This window comes from Oreochromis aureus, linkage group 5 (assembly GCF_013358895.1).
Source record: "Oreochromis aureus strain Israel breed Guangdong linkage group 5, ZZ_aureus, whole genome shotgun sequence".
In the NCBI taxonomy this organism is placed as follows: domain Eukaryota; kingdom Metazoa; phylum Chordata; class Actinopteri; order Cichliformes; family Cichlidae; genus Oreochromis; species Oreochromis aureus.
Window position 1 is genome coordinate 4,100,157 of NC_052946.1, and position 20,838 is coordinate 4,120,994.

General features: G+C 40.8%; 1 protein-coding gene across 2 annotated transcripts; it reads left to right on the forward strand.

Annotated features, from left to right (window-relative positions):
• Window positions 1–794: 794 nt before the first annotated feature.
• On the forward strand, window positions 795–17,806 carry cass4 (Cas scaffold protein family member 4). 2 transcript variants are annotated; one of them, XM_031731492.2, is made up of 7 exons: window positions 795–923; window positions 13,088–13,495; window positions 14,152–14,235; window positions 14,332–14,430; window positions 15,236–16,510; window positions 16,607–16,687; window positions 16,825–17,806. In XM_031731492.2, the coding sequence occupies exons 1-7, from the start codon at window positions 846–848 to the stop codon at window positions 17,233–17,235; spliced, it is 2,436 nt and encodes an 811-aa protein (XP_031587352.1). In that variant the 5' UTR covers window positions 795–845; the 3' UTR covers window positions 17,236–17,806. The 2 variants fall into 2 exon arrangements, with proteins under 2 accessions (XP_031587352.1, XP_039467737.1); XM_039611803.1 differs by lacking the exon at window positions 795–923 and adding an exon at window positions 11,302–11,402.
• Window positions 17,807–20,838: the final 3,032 nt, after the last annotated feature.

Here is a 20,838-nt window from a genome sequence, read left to right on the forward strand (position 1 = left end):
AAAAAAGTCTGTTCTATGAATTTGATGGTGTAACGTCTCTCACTCAGAGCTTATAACACAGTCTCAGTGATATCCTGTCGATATTTTAAGAACACAGTTGTTGCTGCAAAAAGTGAGCGGCAACCTGTCAGGAGCACCAAATGGACACAACGCGCAAACAGCCAGAGCCACTTTGCACTTTCTGTCACAGTTAAGCTTAAGAGATCCCTCTAAACTTTCTTGGTCTTATCTTCAAAAACAGGAAAGAGGGAAAAAAGAAGCAAACTTCTCAAAGCTCCTGTTTTCCCTTCTCTAGTGTGGCCTTTGCCCTCTGCCTGGAAGGTCAGGCTGCCCCATCGCCCCTCTGCATTCCCCACCTCTCCCCGACCCCGCCGTATGTCGTTCAGACAACAATAAGGAAAGTCCCAAGAATTTGTGCTTTCAACAGTCACTACCCCCATTTTCTTGGCAAACCCGACCAAACCAATCAGTCACAAATATAGAGAAATGTTCCATATTTAAAGCTAAAGAGGAAACACAATAAAAGGCAATGAGAAAAATTCCCTCAGTTAGTTGGAAGGGCAGACGAGTGGTGAGCTGGGTACTTCTGCTTTACAAGAAAAGTGGAGGGGAAAGGAAGTGCAGAGTGCTATGAAGATGGGTTAAAACATAAAGAAAAGCAGTGGGTGGGGCACATGTTTGTGTGAGTGTGTGCAGGAGTGTCTCTCTGACCAATGGGGCTGCGGGAAAGCGGCTGAGTTTCTCCGCCCTGTGTAAAACAGCCAGGCTCACTGTGACAGCTCAGACAATATGCTTGTGAGGCACGGAGGAAGAGGACAGCCCGGAGACTTTCCACACACACACACATGCTTCACTGGAACTGCGACTCTCGGCAGACGGATTTATTTCTCTGTGTGGATGCAGCTACTTCCTTAACGATCATGGTGAGTGTTGCAGCTGCTTCTGTGCTTCAACAGTTACTCAGCTTTTACTTTGTAATGCAGCATCCACCCTGTTGTGTCCTGCCATCCAGAGGAATGTGCCCGCAGACCACCTGCTTGTCTTTCGCTTCAAGTCGCGGTGTCGGCTACCACCACCTATTTCTACACACACCCCTGTGACCTGCTCTACTGTAGGCTGTAACCTGAGTCCATCCTGACACACAGCTGAGAGGGAAACTCTAAGAGCCTCATTAACACAAAAGCCTTTAGAATACAATAGAACAGAACAGAATGCCTTTATTGTCACTATACAGTTGTACAGTGAGATACAGAGCATCTCCTACTCAGTGCAAACATGCTTGGGGGGGGGGTACAGTTCTGCAGCGCTATATACATATGGACAGTATTAACAGAGGGAAAAAGATATATATATAAAATGTACAAATATACAAGAAGTTGCTCAGCCGCAGATAACTGGGGATGTGAAGCTGGATATTTTCAGAATGATAAACCCAACAGACACAAGCTCTCATTATTCAAACTATCATCTGATCGCTGAAACTTCACGCACTGTGGAAAATCAACTTTCGTGGCTTGATTGCATTGCAACCTCAGCTCACTCATCGACTACATGTTACAAAAATAGTTACTGCAGCAACTAATGCAGTGGTTTCTAGATATGTTTGTGGTTTTCAAGCCCAGACACTATGATTGTTTTGAGTAGGGCTGATGCAACGTCAGATTCTAACTTAATGATTATCCTCATTTTTAAAAAATCCCTATAATATTATCTTAATATCGATAGAAAATTACAGAAATAAGTGTTAGTCAAGTTATTGATTTGTTTGTTGTCTTTTTTGGAAACTGATTAAACTCCAAATACAAGTGAATGGTGAGTCAGTAACCAGAATTATCATACGCACAAAAAGAACAATTACACAGTCATTTATTATTGTAACAGCTCAGGCTGAACAATTTGGAGGCAAAGTTAGAGGGAAGGCTGAGATGGGTGAAGAGGAGGAGGAGGAGGTTCATGATGTAGTGAAGGAGGGGATGCTGGGACAGGGTGAGATGGACGCGGACTTTCTCCTGTAGTGAGGATCATATGTGCGTAATTGACACAGTGTCCTCCATTATCATTTTATTGGAGCCTTTATTTTGTGTGCCTTTATTGTGAAAGGAGGTCAATGTGACATTTGGGAATATGCTGAAGAAGTTCCAGTCCACAAAAATCAGACTTGGTGGAGGGCTTATGCACACTTTAACACTTTAATTTGTTAGAAAAGCTATATATCTTTTCTAACACACACTGTTTTCACACTTTGGCTCATGTGATTAGGTAGAGGATCAATAGGGGGTCCATGACCCTCTTGGGGACACTCCCATAGGGCTTAAAATCTGGGACTCTCCACCAGTTGCTCTTAGAACTGAAGAAACTTCCTGGATGAGAGGTGAAACGTCTTCAAGGAAACTTAAAGAATTCCAGACACTTTTCTTTCCAAGCTCCGTAGACTACGATGACCTGGATGACTGAGAATCTTCACAGTCATTAATATAGGCCACACCAGGTGGGTAATGAATCCTACCATTTCACACCGTATCACGGTTGTCATCGTGTATTTTCACCATTCTGTCTCCAGAAACGAGTGTTTGTTGAAGCACTCTGAGAGTTGCAGATCAGGGGAGCACTGCGGCCAACAGCAGATGTGGAAAGCATTAAAGTGAGCTGAGAATTCTGATCCAGTTCCTGCGTTGGACAGTTCTCAGGCCAGTCGGTGTGTTAGGTTGGGTGGTAGAAAAAGTTTAAAAACCTCTATATGATGAATGAAACAGCAGAGCGCAATCTTCCCAAACCCTATCTGGAGTTAACAGTGGTGGGAAAGGATATGCATCATTCTGACAATCCCTGAGCGAAGCAACCAGTTTGACTGTGCTCATCTTATTCATCTTCCCTTTAAAAATACTGTCTGGCTTGGCTGATGACTAACTCTGTTTAAGCAATTGAACTTCCCTTACATAAAGGTTGTTTTATATCCGATCCACGCATTTATCAGGCTGCAGAAAGCTATTTTGGGCTGCCTTGTGTTTTGCTTAGTGCCTGTTTTTATCATCTGAGAGCAGTAGTCAGTGCACAGTCACAGAGGTTTACACAGCAGGACGCTGGTGTGGAGAAGTGGCAACAACATCACCCACAAAAGGAAGCTGATCTAAGTTTCTTGAGCTAATTTAACCCCTGTGATCTCCAGTCATGCGTTTAACTCCTGAGGACTTTTGAGGTACTTTGGGAAATCATTAATAAACTGGGTAACTGGATCCTCCTCAAACAGACTACAGTACTTACTAATTACTACAGTAATGATAAATGAGTGGATCCAGCTCATTTAGTGGGAGGTTTAGCTGAAAACCATAACTAACAGTTCAAGCTGTTCAAGTTTGTAATAGCAAAAAGGTAGTTGCGAAATAAAAAATTAAAAAACAAACCCATCAGCTACAAACACGAGGAGAATGCTCATGGTTGCTCATGCCTTTCAAGCCTTTTTTTCATATGTGAGAGAATTTTATGATGTCTTCCCGCTTATTGCTTTGGTTTCTACTCCCATCAGTGAGGAGCAATAAATAAAACTGAGCCCACAGTGTGTTACTGTTTGAGCTAAAGAGTTAAATGTGTTTATGAAGTCGTTTGAGGCCAAATTAAGTTTCTCTCACAGCTTGCTGAGCTCCCCCAAGTGACCAAAAAACAACTTATGCCACTACCAAAGAAGTATTATAGTAGCCAAAGCAATAGCCCTACCGAGATGCACGTACTGTAAATTGCAATGTTAAAAAATAATTTAAAACTTTCCGAAATGAAGTGAAACACAAAAGAATGTGAAGAAAAGGACGCTAAAGCAGACGCTCTGACAGATATCAGATGTATTAGTGCCGGGCTGTACTTTCATGTAATGGAAATTTATACCACAAGAGCGTGACTGAAGCATCCTACGTCAGACAACAAATAGTTGTTTATATAGAGCCTGACTGATATAGAATTTTTCAAGGCCAATACCAATATTTGGTGATTTCAATATTCAAATATACTGCCCTACATTTCATTTATCTTTAAGACACAGAGAGTATAAATATCTGCTGTCATAAATGTCAGCAGATCAGCCAACATGTAATATCAGCCTGCCGATAAAACAGCAGATTTTATTTTTTTTAATCAGACCTTTGAGTTTCTCTTCAAAAGTTTGTTTTGGCTTATTGAAACATTATCATCTAATACAGCGGTCCCCAACCCCGCGGGCCAAGGACCAGTACCGGTCCGTGAGTCGTTTGGTACCGGGCCGCGAGAGTTGAGGCTCGGGCGTGAAATTTATGGTTTTCAGGATTTTTATCGGTTTTTATCGTTAACTCGGTTTCCCTGGGTCTTTTTCTGCATGCTATGAATAAATCTTCTTCTTTTGGTACCGGTACTGGTTTTATTTTGTTGTATTTATGCGACACCTCAAAGGCCAGTCTGTGAAAATATTGTCCGACATAAACCGGTCCGTGGCGTAAAAAAGGTTGGGGACCGCTGTTCTAATAAACTGAATATAATGTTAATTTCATAGAACACGCTCACACAGGTCTCATGAACTCAAGATTGTATAACCTTTGAGGTAAGTATGTCAGTAGTATAGTGAGCGCCCCCCACCTGCCCTAAACTCTGTGGCTTCTGTGGTATAAAGCTCATGTTAAAGATATATTCTGTCATTTAAGTCCCCCGGTGGGGATTTTTGTAAATAAACTGAGCTATGTTTACTTCCCAGTGGCCACACTTGAGCTCATGAGATCATTCTTGATTTAGGAAACAATATTTTAGTTCCTCAGTTATCAGTGAAGTCACATATGAAGTTTACTACATTTCTGCAAATTTCACCACCAAAGAACATTTAAGTAATCCCTCTGTTTGCATGCAAGTCTCTCCCTTTTTGTACTTGAGCGCGAAAAGTAAAGAAAATACATCGATAACATGAAATGTGAGTGTTTGACACCGGAGGGCTACTGCAAAAATGAGCTGATACGGTCACCTTGCTCTTCACTACTGCAACTGTACTAATGTATTAAAATGATCCCAAAGCAAAAATATGTTGAGCAATCCCGTAGTGAATATCTTTAGTGAGAGAAAATGCAGAAGATGAGCATGAGGAAGTGTGACTATAAATAAAACCAGAGTGCAAGCAATGAGATAAGTTCCTGTCAGGGAAACAGTGGGCCTGCAGCCTGAGTGTTATCTGTATAAATACTCCTCACTTTGACCAGCCTGTCAACCACTGTTTATGCTACACCTCTGCAGATGAAAGATGCATCTCACCGTAGTGCATTTGTAGTCTGTATCACAGAGGCGCCCCCGCTGATTTTGAACACAGCCCCGCTATTAACGTTTTGGTCATTTTAGCACTTTGGTTTTTCAGATCCACAAGTGGTTTGGACATGAACTGCTAAGTTATCAGGGTTTAACTTTAAGCTTTCTAATTAGAACATTTGGTTTGCAAGGTACATCTAAAAACTGTGTCTCTAGACACAGATTGGAAACAGCTGTTTGGTCACAAGTCAGGAAAGCACTGCTGGAGAAGCATGACATTCTTGATAACTTTGAATCGCGTTTTAGGAAGTTGCACTCCACAGAAACGGCTCTCCTTAAAGTCACAAATGACCTTTCGATGGCCGCAGATAGCGGTGACTGCTCAGTCCTTGTTCTATTGTCCATATGAGGCTTACTGTTTTACAGCATATTCTTGTGTAGACGGTAGCTCGTCGCGAATAGAACACTTTTGGTGTCAGTGGAAACATTTTGGTCAGATGTAGCTGAATTTTCATGCAGTGTTCTGCAAGGATCTGTTTTAAGCCCCTTGTTATTCTCGTTACATATCCTGTCATTAGGCCTTATTATTATTAGTTTTATAATAATTTCCTATCATTTGCATGCAGATGATATCCAATTGCACCTCTCTTTTAAACCTTGTAAATTGGATAAACTATTTGTTCTAATGGACTGACGAACAGTTTTCTGCAGCTTAACACAGACAACACCGAGCGTTGCTGCAGAGAGCATTAAGCCCCAAATTAGACAACGTCTGGGTTCTTACTCATCCACAGTAAAAGCTACTGCTCGCAAACTTGGGTAAATTTTTGATCAGTCTTTGACTTTTGATGCTCATATCAAGTCTGTGACCCACTCTTGCTTTTTCTATTTAGGGTTTTTTTTTTTTTTTGCTAAACTCACGACTGACGTCTCCAAAGGTGAATTGGAGATGCTTGTTTGTGCATTTTTCTCCTCCCAACTTATTATTGTTATTGCTCTTTTCTCTTGTCTGTCAAAGACTTCTGTAAATCACCTTCAAGCTGTCCAAAATGCTGCAGCAGGGCTTTTAACTCACACTCATAAATTCACGCTCACTCTTACATTTACAGCCTTACGAGGAGAGGCCCCCACTCATATCATTAAGCTACTTTACCCTCATTCTCCAAACCAGATCCTTAGATCCAATATTAGTGGTCTTCTGGAAACAAAGTGGGATCATGCTTTCTAAACCTTATCGCCAAAACTGTGGAACAGTTTCCCTCCCCCTCTACGCACCATTGACTCTGCAGCTTCTTTTAAAAAACTGCTGAAAACACAACACTTTGCAAATGATTCTTGTCTTAAAAAGTGCTATCTGAATACAATTTACTTAAATCTTTTAATAAGTAGTAAATTAAGTTCAACCATGTATCTTAATGTAACAAAAGGACTTTTTTTGACAAAACTCACTGACCAATACTCAGATCAATGGAAAAATCCAATGAAGACAGTGAAGATCTCAGAGGGAGAACTGCTGATTTACACAAGTCTGAAAGATCTCTTGAGCCATTTCTAAACTGCATATTTTAAGATCAAACAACAAATAAATAAACAGATACAAGTTGTTCGGATGCGTCACCGCTTTATTGAAGACTCACACCTGCCCACACTTAAAGTGAGTCCAAAACAAATTCAAGGTTGAGCACTCAAATTCTTGTTTAGAGTCATTTAAAGGTTTATGCTGTACAAACAGTAAGCCTCATATGGACAATAGAGAAACTGCAGTTTTTAACACTCTGCAGTTGGCTTCAATTTTCAGCCACAGACGCTGCGCTTGTCAAGTGAAGTTGTAGCAGAAAAACCACATCGGCAGCATCGAATTTCCAAATGGTGTAGTAAACGCTTCTAATTTGTAAAAGGAAATATTTTGTTTCTTACTAGTTTTAATCCTGGGATCAGGTTTAACAAAAGAATCCAATAGTTATTCCATCAGTAAATTTTTCTGTCGAGTATTGAAACTTTAAATGTCTAATACTTTTCTTTAGTTTAGTCATAGATCAGTCCACCAAAAGCTGCTTGGAAGTTTTCATTAGTTGAGTTTTTGACATAGTTCTCACCAGTTCCCATACAGGAAATACCAGGGCAGCTGCAGCGAGTCAGTGTCACTGCCACAGAGTCTGTGTTAACCTCCTCTTGGATTTGTTTGGGTTGGGGGAAGGTTGACAAAAGAGATTTTCCACGAAGCACATCTGAAGATCATCTAAGATTTGAAAAAGTGATTGACCAGAGACAGATTCCACACGTGTCAAATGATAATTTATGAGGATATTACACTTTGCTTTTTCCTCCTTCTGTCTGCGTCTGCACACACACACACAATCACACACACCGCCCCCACCAACACTGTCCTTGTTTCTGTGGGAAATTCTAATATGTCATATTTACAAGCTGACTTCCTGTACACATTAAAGACAGGAGTTGATCTCAGCTATGTCTCATCTCCAACACTCCGCTCCCACCACTCTGCCTGGGAAAAGAATTTTTGTTTCTTAAATCCTAGTGCATCTCTGGTCCTGTGTAACAGATTTGCATTGAAGGTATAATGGACGAGGCTCTGACCTGACCCCGAGGTCGTGTCTTGGTCAACCAAAAGGGGGATGTTCCCACACTAGGAACTGATCCTAAGCTTGTTCATGTTCCACCAGCTCTAAAGGTACATAATACTACATAAATACTACTTGCACGATGCTCTTTGGCTATACAGGAAGAAAAGTTCCAGTTACCTTTCCAGTGTGTAGTACAGTTACAAAATACCCGCTGAATGTGCGTCACTCGTTACAAAATACTTGGGCAGTAGAATTATGAATAAACACAAGAGGCAACAAGTTTCTATATGAACTCTCTCACAGCCTGTGAGGGACTGCATTTTGACCACTGTGACCTCACTAACAGTTTCTAATAGTAATGAAGATTTGTATCTTCATTTGTAGAAAACCGAAGAAACCCTTTTACAAAAAGTAAATGAATCAAATGAAAACGCTGGCCTTGTTAGAGTTTCAAAGAGTCCAGTAATGGGGCATTGGAGAGCTCTGAGACAGGTTGGTCTGTCGACCCACGTGCCTGTTTCTGAAATCCCCTCACTACTGCAGATAACTGGCCTTCCTTGACTTAGTTTTGCAAAAGACCTCTTCCTGTTAAAAAAGAGTTTGTCCTTCCCACAGTCACCATGTGCTTGGTAGTCAAAGACTCAAAGGCCCAATCGACGTGACTACAAAAATAGGCCCCTCCCTCCACATGGCACAGCTTTAAGTTAAAGTTGGAAAAGTTGGACACATAAGAGTTTTTTATATTTGTGTAACTCGTGGTTGTACTTTGTGAACCTAAGCCTAACTTTATTGTGCAGTCAAAATTTTCGCTATGAACCAAATTTTTACCCAATTGTTTTATACTCTGTTGATTAAAAATAGGTTTGGGGTTCAGAGGAGCATCCTGGCAAATATATGACCTGTATTTTTGGACCTAGCTGTCTGTCATTTGTGATTAATGATGCTAAACCTGGTAGCATCAGCTATGCAGCGAGTTGTTTTTCAGCATGTATTATAGAGTACTTCGATGGTGCAATGGCAGTACAAATTATGTTTAGCAAGCCAAACAAAAAAACATAAGGGCGCTAAAAAGAGGAAGGAAAGAACAGAGCTGTGTACCGCCAAGACTTTTAGCAGTGTTGTCACCGACTTTGCAGAGTGCAGGGTCTGAATGATGACGTTATGATAACCGGGCAGTCTGTGTTTTCGTTGTTAGAAACGACTGAATTGTTACCACCTATGCTGAAAATATGCACTCACATTGTAATACGTGTGTGTACTACATGCATACATGTAGAAGCTGGTCGATTATAAATAATTGACTGTGAAATTCTATAACTGAATGTTCTGCTTGTGAGGACTTGTGGTTAATGAGCTTCTCTCTTTTGCTCCATACATGCAGTTGTCTTTGTTACATTAGCAAGGCTACATCTGTTTTGGGCTTTTGATGGCATAGTTGAAGAAGAGTTTATAGCGCAAGCTAAGATCAATGTCCCTTCCCTGACCTCTGACGCCGGTTGTTGTCTGAGCGCTGTGTCCGTCCTAAGGCCCATCACAGAGATGTGAGCATGTACCATTTGTGACATATATCTGTGGAATAACATCAAGAAGTTTCCTTTCCTTGAACTACTTCAATCCTGGACACCAGGCTGTTTGCTTAAATAAATCTAACATGTTACCATTTTGAGACAGTGGCAGTGTTTCACATTTAGTCATGATGCTTCCTGGCATGACAGTGACTAAAATAAATGCGTCATTTTTGTGCATTGGTATTGTTGTTGTTGACCTTTTAAAAGAGGTACAATGACATCAGTGTTACCAATTCAGTTTCACTTTTTTAACAACACTTTAATCTATGCAATCTATACAACAGAAATAAATGCATCATTCGAAATGTGTCAGATTTATTTTTAATCCAGGACGCTCCGTGGGGTGAGGTTTGGAACAAGATTGTGACATTTTATCTTTAGAGTGCACAATGTACAACCGCTACAACTCGTTGGCTTCTACACCTGACTTTAAGTAGCCACTGCTTGCGTTGGTGAGCCGGTGAGCTGATGTTAATTTGTGAACAGGACAGAGAAGAGATGGGAGAGGCAGAGGCAGCTGTCCAGCTGAAGTGCTGAAGCCCAGCTGTCCACGGGCATGATCTGCACAAGCAGGCGCGTGCAGGAATCCAAAAGAGTCACAGCTGAATCTGACTTTGTCACTATATTCGGGGATCACCACACAGACACAGAACCAGGGCCACAAGGCAAGGACGGACGAGTGCATGTGCCCCCCGAGGACGAGCGACCTATAAATGTCAGACAGCGTGTCATTCAGATAATGGCTATATATGAAATTTGGCCACCGACAACTAGGTCAGTCTTTTTACGTGCATTCATGGGTTATGGGTTTTATATATACAGAGTTTGGATAGTTTATAATGAAGCTCAGCAGTAGTCCTCTCAGGATAATGTGCACATGATTATTATAAGGAGAAAGTACAAAGTAGATCGCAGTGCCACGGTGCCTGACTGTCATCTGACCCTGTGTATTTCACTTGCATGTCTGTAGCATGACCCCGAGGATTAGGGAGTTTGCTGAGGCTTGCTGCATGTGTCTGTGTGTGTGTGTTGACAGGGGGCCGTGGTCTGCTGTGGTCAGTGTGCAACACAGGCCTGCATCCCAACAGGTGCTGAGCGTGTTGGTCTCTGATGTTGAATGGGCTCTTTGTTTCAGAAGATTCCCCCTCAGAGAGAGGGCAGAGCCAGCAGAGCACCCCTGCCCCAACCTCTCCCCGCACACAGAGTTATCAGCGGGAGGTGATGTCGGTGTTTGTTTATCCCAACGTCTATGCAACTGTGTTTGAGTAACCCAGCTATCCTTCATTAAACGTATTAGCTTTAAAGATTGGGAGTAGGTGTGAGCAAACAATTTAATAGCATAATCTGTAATCCTCAAAGCTTTTCAGAAGATTTTCAGTCACAAGCTAGTGAGAAATGTCTGATGCTGAGAAATTACACCACCAGAAAGACCCAAAAACTGCACTTCCTCTAGCGGTCATCTGACTCTCAAAAAGCGAGTCGATTCCCATAGATTCTAATGTTTAAACAGCTTTAAAAAGGAGGTTACAGCAGTGGAAGTGGTAGTTTGTGATTTTTGCAAAAGGTTTGAAAAATGTTCCTAATCAGTGTTAAAAGGATTAATTTTACTGCTACCTATGTTTCAGATCATAAGCTCATTTTAAATACTTTATATTCTGTTTAGTGTCCAGCATTATATTCAATAAATCATCTGTTTGTAATGGCTGATGTGTGGGCATCATGTATCTCTGAAAATAAACAGAAACACAGGCCTGCATCTTGGTTTAAAAACAGTAAATTCAAATATATAAATAAAAAAATAAAATCAGCTTTTTATTATGAATATTATTGAAAAATGAAGGTAAAGTGTGAGCTGGTTAAACGTGTTACATTCAGTCAACTAATCTAGGTGCTGCTGAGCCGTGCCTGTTTATTACACTACACCAACAGCTTTCCTTGTTGAAATGCTAAAGAAGTTAACAACTGATCTTCTCTGCATCACACATGCTGACCGAGCTGTTAAGTGAGTGAAAAGTCATCTTTTACCATTACACATCACTGAAGCTTATCTACTTGCTAATGCTAACTGTGTTTCCACACAAAGCTCAGATTGGAGCTGATCTCAAAGTAAAGGCAGATCCAGCGTCATCTTGCCTCACATGCTGGTCTCCCACCAGTTTACCATGAAAAACCAGAGGTTTATGCACAACCTGCATGTGCAAATCACCAGAAAAAAGTTGTTCTCTATTTATGCTTAGCTCAAGTCAGTGTTAACTAGAGACTGATATGATGGATAAAATATTTTAAGCACTGCTGTATATACGGCCAGTCCACTTAACTGCATCAACGCTTTCCTGAGTTTACTGGCTAAATCACAAATTCTGCATGATAACATTTTAAAAAGGAGGTTTATCTATGGTTTGATAATTAGTTAATGGCTCGTGAGAGACATGTCGTTAACCAAAAACACTCCTTTTCACATGCCTTTTTAAAAAATCTTTTCAACTTAAAATCTTCGAGTCTTAAAAACATGATTTAAGACACAACCAAATGATATCAGTAGCAATGTCCACGTCTTTGCTTCCAGGCAAATAAAGAAGTGGTTTGGCTCTCCATGCTCCTTTCAAAATTGTCGAAGTGAATTAAATTTATAGATGAAAAAACCTTTGATATGCATGACATTCACAAGAATTGAAAACAGAGTCATAAGCTAAGTTAGTGCCTGCACTCTCTTTCTTCTTTTGTGTTTGTGGCTGCACAGCATACCACTATTTGCTATGCATTCAACACTGCCCATTGGTTTTGGTTTAGGTGTGTGTGTGTGTGTGTGTGTGTGTGTGTGTGTGTGTGTGTGTGTGTGTGTGTGTGTGTGTGTGTGTGTGTGTGTGTGTGTGTGTGTGTGTGTCACATCTGTGTTCTCATACTGAATGTCTCCCCACAACACGGCTACCACAGAAAACAAGGCTGACTAGGCTTAAGTTGCAAGAAACTCTCACACACCACATGTTATATATACACATGTCACACATAGAAGAGCTGGGTAGTTTTATGGAATTGAGAACTAATGATGGCTAACAATGCTTACCAATGCTTGGCAGCGGCTTAACTGCAAAACATGCATAAGACCTAGCAGTCATTCTTCTTTTATAAAGTCTAACTGGGATTCAAAACAAGTTTAGCAAAATGTATCGCCTACAAAAAGAAGCTTTGAAGAAGCTGCTTTTCTATTTTTCTCTCGTTAGGAAGCGCAGTCTGGAAGTGAAAGCAAAGAAATAGGTCATTGAAAGAAGTTAACAAGTTAATTTATCTCTGAAGTCTAAGTTATGACAGGTAATAATCCTGACCCTCACCATTTCCATCATAATAAGTCATCTTAGTTTCTTTTCCAACTATTGGTAATCGGGAACAAAACACACGTATAAGTGATGCATATCAGAAGCTGTTAACAGTATTTTTTGCTTATTCCTAAAACACATGACTATGGCTAGGGTAGGGTTTGCAGCTGGGCTTGGCATTGTTGCCATTGAAGAATTAGACCTTCAATTGGGTTATGATTTTTTCCCTGTCAGCCTGACGACTGAGTTCTACTCACATTTTGCAAGAGGAAATACCATTATACGTGACCACAGCCTATTTCCTGTGTGGTAGTACCACATGCAACCTTCTAACCCTTATTTCATTTGTCTCTCTTTTTTTGTTGTTGTTTAGAACCAATTAGCAAAGGCTCTGTATGACAACACAGCAGAGTGTCCAGATGAACTGGCCTTTAGAAAGGGCGACATCCTCACGGTGATAAATCCAAACGTGGCTGGAACCAGCGGGTGGTGGATGTGCTCTCTGTATGGACGACATGGCCTGGCACCTGCAAACAGACTAAAGCTCTTACCGCAGATCGTGACACCAGCAGTGCATGAAATGCCCAGGTTAACTCATGGTAAAACTGATGACAGCGTGCAAAATATCTACCAGACACCCAGCATCCCCAGAACCACCACCAGTCCTGCTTATGAACGCATGGACATGATCTACAAGGTCCCCTCTGCTCACTTATTGGCTTCAAAAGGTCCAGAAGCACCAGGATTTATGCCCAGCACAGCAGGAGCCGAAGCAAACAAGGTACAAGTAGGTTTTTTTCTATATTTAGAAAATTATTTTTTTGTAGTTTTTGGAAAGGAGCTCGTTGTAGCTGATAGCCAGTCTGTTTGTCCAAGGTCAAAGTCATTCATGCTTCTTAGGAAGTGTTAATGCTCATGATTAGAGAGGTAGAAATGTTGCAGAAATGAAACCCCTGCTGACAAAAGAGCTTGCAGATGGAGACCAGGGGCCTCTCCATGGGGACAGGCATGCAGCACTGGGGTCTTTATGGGCCTGTAAAAGCCAAACAGACACAGACTTCAGACACTTTTAACTGCAAACAGCAGCCCATGCTGACAGGGACCCCAGAAAAACAGAAGTGTCTGTACGGCTGCTTCTGCAGCAGAAGGAGGGGGGATATATTCCCGCATGTTCACCATTTCCTCTCCTGCTCCAGGGAAGTCCTGTTTCTCTCTACAGTAGCTACCTAATTGTCATTGAACAGCATGGTTTTCATTACAGAGCTGCATTAATTGGCAAGGTGTATGAATAATAGCACTTTCAACAGGCTTCAGAGCAAACACTGTCCCCATAAACGTGTTAACGCATGTGTCAGTGGGGGAAAAGTGGCTTTGATCAAAGCAGAGCAAATGCTGCCAGTCAACTCCAGTATTACAGCCTGACTGTTTTGTCTGCAGCGTTCATCCTTCAGTACAGCATCCAGTCCAAATGGGAAGGTGTACGATGTGCCGAACCAACCAAAAAGAGCTTCCCTTTACAATGTAAGAATGTATCAAAGTCAAGATAACTTTAGATGATACTATTTGAGTGGGCTTTGGTCCGACAGCTTCATTTTCTTTTTATTGTGCTATTCGCAGAAGACAACGCCTCCTACACCAATGCCACGAAAGCAAGTTCTGGAGAAGGGCCTTAACTCTCCTGAAACTTTAAGGTGTAGCAGTCCAGAAGACTCTTATGTAAGTTTCAGATGTTTTAGAGGATTCATTTCTACAGAAGAGGATTAGCACCACTGAGAAAAAAAAGTGGGCACGTCTTTTTTTTCTTTTCCAGAATTCTGAAAAAAAAAGGTCAGAATTCTGACTTTAATCGCAGAATTCTGGAAAAGGGGACAAAAGATGTGCCCACTTTGTTTTTCCAGTGGCCCTAATCCTCTTCCGTAAATTTCTCTACCAAGTCATTCATTTCTTAATATCTTTCAACGGTTGATATGGTTTAGATTTGGTTGATTTCCATCCTTTTTATAAAATTTTTACCTGTTTGGAACATGAAGCCTTTTACCAAAAAAAAACAGAGACGTAAACATGTATGAAGATTTCTTTTGAAATCTAACATTTTGTAACATTGGCATTTGGCCAAAACAAAACCAGCATGGCAGATGTTAAGAGGTTAATGAAGCAAGGATTGGTGCCTTTTATAAATGTGGTCTGTTAGTATTTTTAAATATAGAAAATCAGTCAAGACATCAAAATTAACCTGCCTGTTAGTCTTTTGTCTAACAAAATACTGCTGATTATTAGGGTAAGGACATAGATCTGACTTATGGCACTGGGATGTTAGCAGCAGATCTTTTGGGGTCGATGAAGTGCTAATTTGGGCCTTTATGAGTCAGGTTTGTTCCTGCACATCCAGAAGATGCTTCATTGGATCGGGTTTGGGAACCAAAAGTCCCAGGGCACTAACTCAACTGTCAGGTTTCACGCAAAACAGATGTAGGACTTGTAGAATCACGTAAGTGTTGAACAACTTTGTTCTTGTTCACAGGTGTATCCAGGCCCACCACCCCCTTCTCAGGACCCAAATTATGACATCCCCATTCCATCAGCCACAGAATCCCGAATCAAAATGATAGATGGATACAACACCCTTCCCAGCCCTCGCAAACCTGAGTGGATCTATGATGTGCCAGTGGGACCTGAGAAACAAAGTCATGGCATCTCTGATAACTTGTCCTGCAAATCAGTTTCCAGGCAGATGTATGACACTCTTCCAGCACATCGAAAAGAAAGTCCACCTATACTGCTTTATGATATACCCAAACCAAAATCTCCTGATATCCAAATTACACCAAACGTTTACAACAAACTGCCATCCCTGAAGCCTACAGAAGAGTCTGTATATGTGGTTCCAGCCAAGGAAGAACTCCTCATCCAAGGTGTCACCGATCAGCCCAATGATCAAAAACCCCTAGAATGCAGGGGTAACTCAAGCAATGATTTTGAACTCCAAAGAGTGCGTCTGCAGCGGATGAGGAACTTTCTGGTCTGTACAACCTTTCACGGCATTCAAGAAAGTGGGGAAACTGCATTGCGTGAAGATGAGCAAGGTCGAAACCAACATCTGCCTGCAGCAGATAATCAAAGAATCAGCACAGCCTCCAGCTCTTCCAACAGCTCCTGTGACTCTCTGGCCCTGAGCTCCTCTTCCCCTGAGCTTCTGCGAGAAGTAACACTCAGTCAGGATGAGGCGTGCCGCAAACTGCTGGACTTGCAGGAGTCTGTTTGTGAAGCTGTGCCCAAACTCATGGACTTTGTCAGCAGTCATTGGAGGTGTAAGGGACATCTGGAGAAACATCTCAAGGAGATCAAAGAAGCAGCCGAGTTGATTGTATGTTCTCTGACATGCTTCCTAAACTTTGCCCTAGATGTTAAAGGAAATGCTCGTCGTTTGACTGATGCCAACCTGCAGACCAGGCTCTGTAAACAGCTCTCCATCGTAGAGGATTCAGGTGTGATTTTACAACAAACAGTGAGTAATCTGAATGCAGCCAAATGGCCTCTAAACAAGCTCAGTCAGGAACCGGGGAAGGTCCAGACACCTGACCAATTGGAGCGCTTTGTTATGGTGGCAAGAACTATTCCAGACGATATAAAGCGCCTAGTATCTATCATCAACGCCAACGGCAAGCTTCTGTTCCGAACGCCTCAGCGAGATCAAGAGTCTGTAAACACCACGGATCCTCCAGAAAAAAAATGTCTTGACAAAACCAAACAAGAAGGGGACTTAGCTGAGGATGACAATGATTACGTAGAGCTGCAGGTATCAACTTCTGTTCCTCTGTCATAATATGACTTTTTAGCCACAAGAAACCCATGCTGCATACTTATTAATATGTTGCCTTTGAATTTTCCTCAGACTAAGGAAGACGAAAACAAACAGCGGGAAGTGCAGAAGGAACCTAAAGAGAATGTCACACCAACAACAGAGACGACGAAGGTATGTCTCCTCATTAACTGACACAGTCCTGTACAACAGACTTTTTTAATTTATAAGAGGATTTCTGGTCTGAAGCAGACAAACCAGTCTAGAAGGCACGGCCATATTTACCTTTATTCTGTTTCTCCCCTGCTCAGGCCAAGCAACACTCCTCCGACTCTGGCGGTGGCACCGAAGAAAAGGAATTATCTTCCATGTCAGAGCACTGTAGACTTTACTTTGGTGCTCTCCAAAAGGCCATTGGTGGATTTGTGGGAAGCCTTCAGGATGACCAGCCACCAGAGAAATTCATCTCACAAAGTAAGCTGGTGATTATGGTGGGCCAGAGACTGGTAGACACTTTGTACAGGGAAGCCCATCGTAAAGGGTCTAACCAAAGTCTCCTGTGTAAGAGCAACCACCTGTGCGCTCTCCTGAAGCAGCTAGCTGTGGCTACCAAGAAGGCGGCACTGCACTTTCCTGATAGGCAAGCTCTTCATGAAGCTCAAGAGTTCGCAACGCAGCTGGCCCAGAGAGCACAGCACTTTCGGCTATCGCTTGATCTCTGAGAGTGAGCCTACAGTATCAAGCATACAGATCTGTGTGAAGAAGGTTTTATTCATCAGTCATGTAGCTTTTTCTTTTATTAATCATTCTTATAGTGTACAACTTCTGAGCCTAACTATGCTGTTGCTTTAGCTGATGAATGCAGGTTGCTGTTTAAATATTAACAACTGCAGAAAAAAGCCGGCGGCACAGGTTATTTCAAAAAGGTATTGCATTTGTACTAAAAGGCAGTATCAATATAAATTGCACATTCAAGATGCTGTAATTAAGCCAATGTTATAATGCATTTTAAGTACAGAGTATAAAGTATTTTTTCTATATTTACAGGAAATGTATATTCTTTGCCTTTTGTTGCTTATCTGTTTTGTCTTGTTTGTTTTTTTACTATATTGTGTATGGAATATATTCCTCAGAGTAGCATGTTGTTACAGTCTACTTTTTGTTAATATCTATGTAAATATTTCAAAAAACAATTGTTATGCATTCCCAAAATTTACTTGACAAAAGACTGAGTACAACATATGTTGAAGTTCTGTTGATATTGAAATAAAAACACAGACACACAACTGAAAACCTTATTTTTCTGCTTTTTTAATATGTTATAGAAAATAGATTTTAAAAATAGATTTAAAAAAGGGACTGGAAATGAGAACATTACACCCCTACAAACTGTTCCGCTAGTTATCTAGTTCTTGGTATTGAAATGATGCTTTTGCATGAGATCAGAAGGGAAGATTTGTATTCTCTTTCTACCTGTTTGCCTGGATGTTCTTTTCAGTACTTCTGTTTTTATTCACTCGCTTTCTCTAAGCCAGTCAGCTTCTGTTCTCTCTGTTTTAAATTTCGGTGGTATTCTGTCATTCAGTCTGCAGAAATTCATGCAGGGCCAAGCACGCAACAAAACACTCTGGGGGGGATTTACCAACCATGCATTAGCCCTTTAAAGCATGAAATAAATGTCAGAAAGGTTAATGGTATACAGTTAGTATAAAGGTGAAATTAAATGCATGAATATCATTTATATGTGATACATATCATCAGCTTAAATTCAAATTCAAATATAACTCTAACCATGAGCACCACAGCCACTGAGCACAAGCCCACCACAGTTCTTTACTGAAAATGTACGCAGTACGGAAAGCTAACCTGTTACTCCTTCACGAAACTGCCGAGCGTTTTCATGCAACTGCTGAGTAAGGCCTCAGTTTGTTTTTTGCAGGACAGTTCACAGTATGAAAAACAACTTCACATCATATACAGATCTGTTATCTGATTTATAACAGCAGGACGTTACACGTAAGCTTTAAATTTCCACTTTATCAAATGTCACTGAGCAGTCCTTCCCTTACCAAATCTAACCTCTCTTCTTCCTCTCCCGTCCTGTCTTTCTTATTTTTCTCCATCTCTGAGTGAAGATCTGGCACCTCTGAACGAAGTTCCAGATCCACTTTAATCCTCAGAATGGTGTCATAAATCATTTTGATGTTTGAAGACTTGCAGTGATGGCAAATAAAAACTTCCCTCTAATGTGTTAAACCTAAAGTAACACACTTGTTTTGAAAATGTGAGGAGTAGAAAGTAAAGATGTTTGTTTAAAAATGTAGTGAGTGAAGTAAAAAGTTTAGAAATGAATAAATACTTAACTAAAGTACAGATAATTCTGAAAATTCTACCTAAGTACAGTAACAAAGTATTTGTACTTTATTACTTCCCCCCCTCTGTGAATGTGTTACACAATCCTCCTAAAAGTATCATCCCAGCTCAAAATCAGACCCTGCAATGCTCAGAGAAACTGCAACAAACTCAAAATCAGCTACACTGACATTAAAACGTAATTTTTCCCACTTCCTGATTTCTTAGTTACTTTGTTTGTTTTTTGCATATTTGTCACACTTAAGTGTTTCATATCATCAACCAAATTTTACTATTAGACAAAGATAACCTGAGCAAATAAAAATTCAGTTTTTAAATTATTTATTTATTAAGGGAAAAAGCCACCCAGACATACCTGGCCTCATGTTAAAGGTTAAAGTTAGATAAAGACACATATGGGTTGTTTAGAAGGGTTGCCAGGAGAAAGTGCGACAGGACAACTCGACTCGTCGCACACAAATGCCCAAAAGCCAGTAAATTATTATTTCCTATATGTTATACGGCCATTTTTCGTTAACACTAATAGAATTAGATTGTGGGTACAAGTGATGGAAATTAGCTTTCTCTGAATCATGGCTCTCCCTTAGTAATAGGGTGAGGAGGTCAATCATTTGGGAGCGACTCAGGGTAGAGCTGCTTCTCCTCCACATCGACAGGAGCCGTCTGAGGCTGTCACCTCCTGGGTAAGTTTCTTTGGCATGTCCGAGGACATTTCCTCAGACATGCCAAAGAGCTTGTATCTGTCGGATGGCCTGGGAACCACTTGATGTTTTTCCGGATAAGCTGGAGGAGGTGGGAAGAGGGCGCTGTGGGCTTCCCTGCTTTGCCTGCTGTCCCCGTGACCTGACTTCAGATAAGATAAGGAAAATGACTGGATGATGTATGTTTTGTTATTTTAAATTCAAACTTTTATTGAAGTGGTTATCATGAATTTTAGAACAGCATGGATCATCTATAATTCACGTTAAGTAGTAAGTAAAGTTTTTTTATGTAGTGCTTTTCACAGACATAACAGTCACAAACAAGTCAAACACAATATCAAAGAATATCAGCAGGAGGCCCAATTAAACAGAACAGTTTAGTTGTTTCTATAAGAAAAAAGACTAAGAGGCTACAAGAAAATATAAAACCATATAAACTTGTTAATTAGACATGAGTGTTTACCAGACAAGCAAAGTCCCCAAAAATCCGACTTAGGATAAGTCGAAGCCGGTGTCCAGGAGTTTAACCCACACTGGAGATTAAACATCAGGATATTTCAGTCTCTGCTGCTTCAATACTGGACCTCATTTTAAAAATCTATTTTGAGTTTCTTTTCCTTCCATTTGTGTTACCATTAATGGCGTAATTGTTATATTTCTGTCACTGAAGCGTAAAAACATTTTTACACCCTGAAGTGATTGTTAGACGTCCGAGTCATTACATAACAGGAACTGGGTTTGGGATGCGTATACTGTCTTGCCTAACTGTGGACTGTGCACAGTAGTTAACCTTTTACCATCCACTCTTCTGCTTGGGTACAGCATTTTGAACTTACCCTTTAAAACTGCTGGTAGTATATAATGTTGTGTAAGAACACAAAACAGTGATTTATCAATATTTAGGTACCGACATTTGTTTAGATTTGTACTTCATGAACAAAATTAGAAGTTCCTCTGACCATCTAGATCAACCAATGATGTCCTGGTGGAGTGGAAGGGTGTAAGCTTTAACCTTTTCAATCTAAAGATATTCCAGTATTGCTTATCTCATTTGATCTTATCTTAAATTCACATTGTTTATATCATTGCTTGATGTTGGTTTCTTCTTTTTCTTGTAGTTTAGACAGGTTCACACATCACTATGAGTTCTTCAGGGTAAACAGTATTTACAACCTTCATTATTTTAACCAGAGCCTCGAAACACTCTCGAAAGTTGTTCCTTTTCTGGCTTCCTCTTCGGACAATTATTTC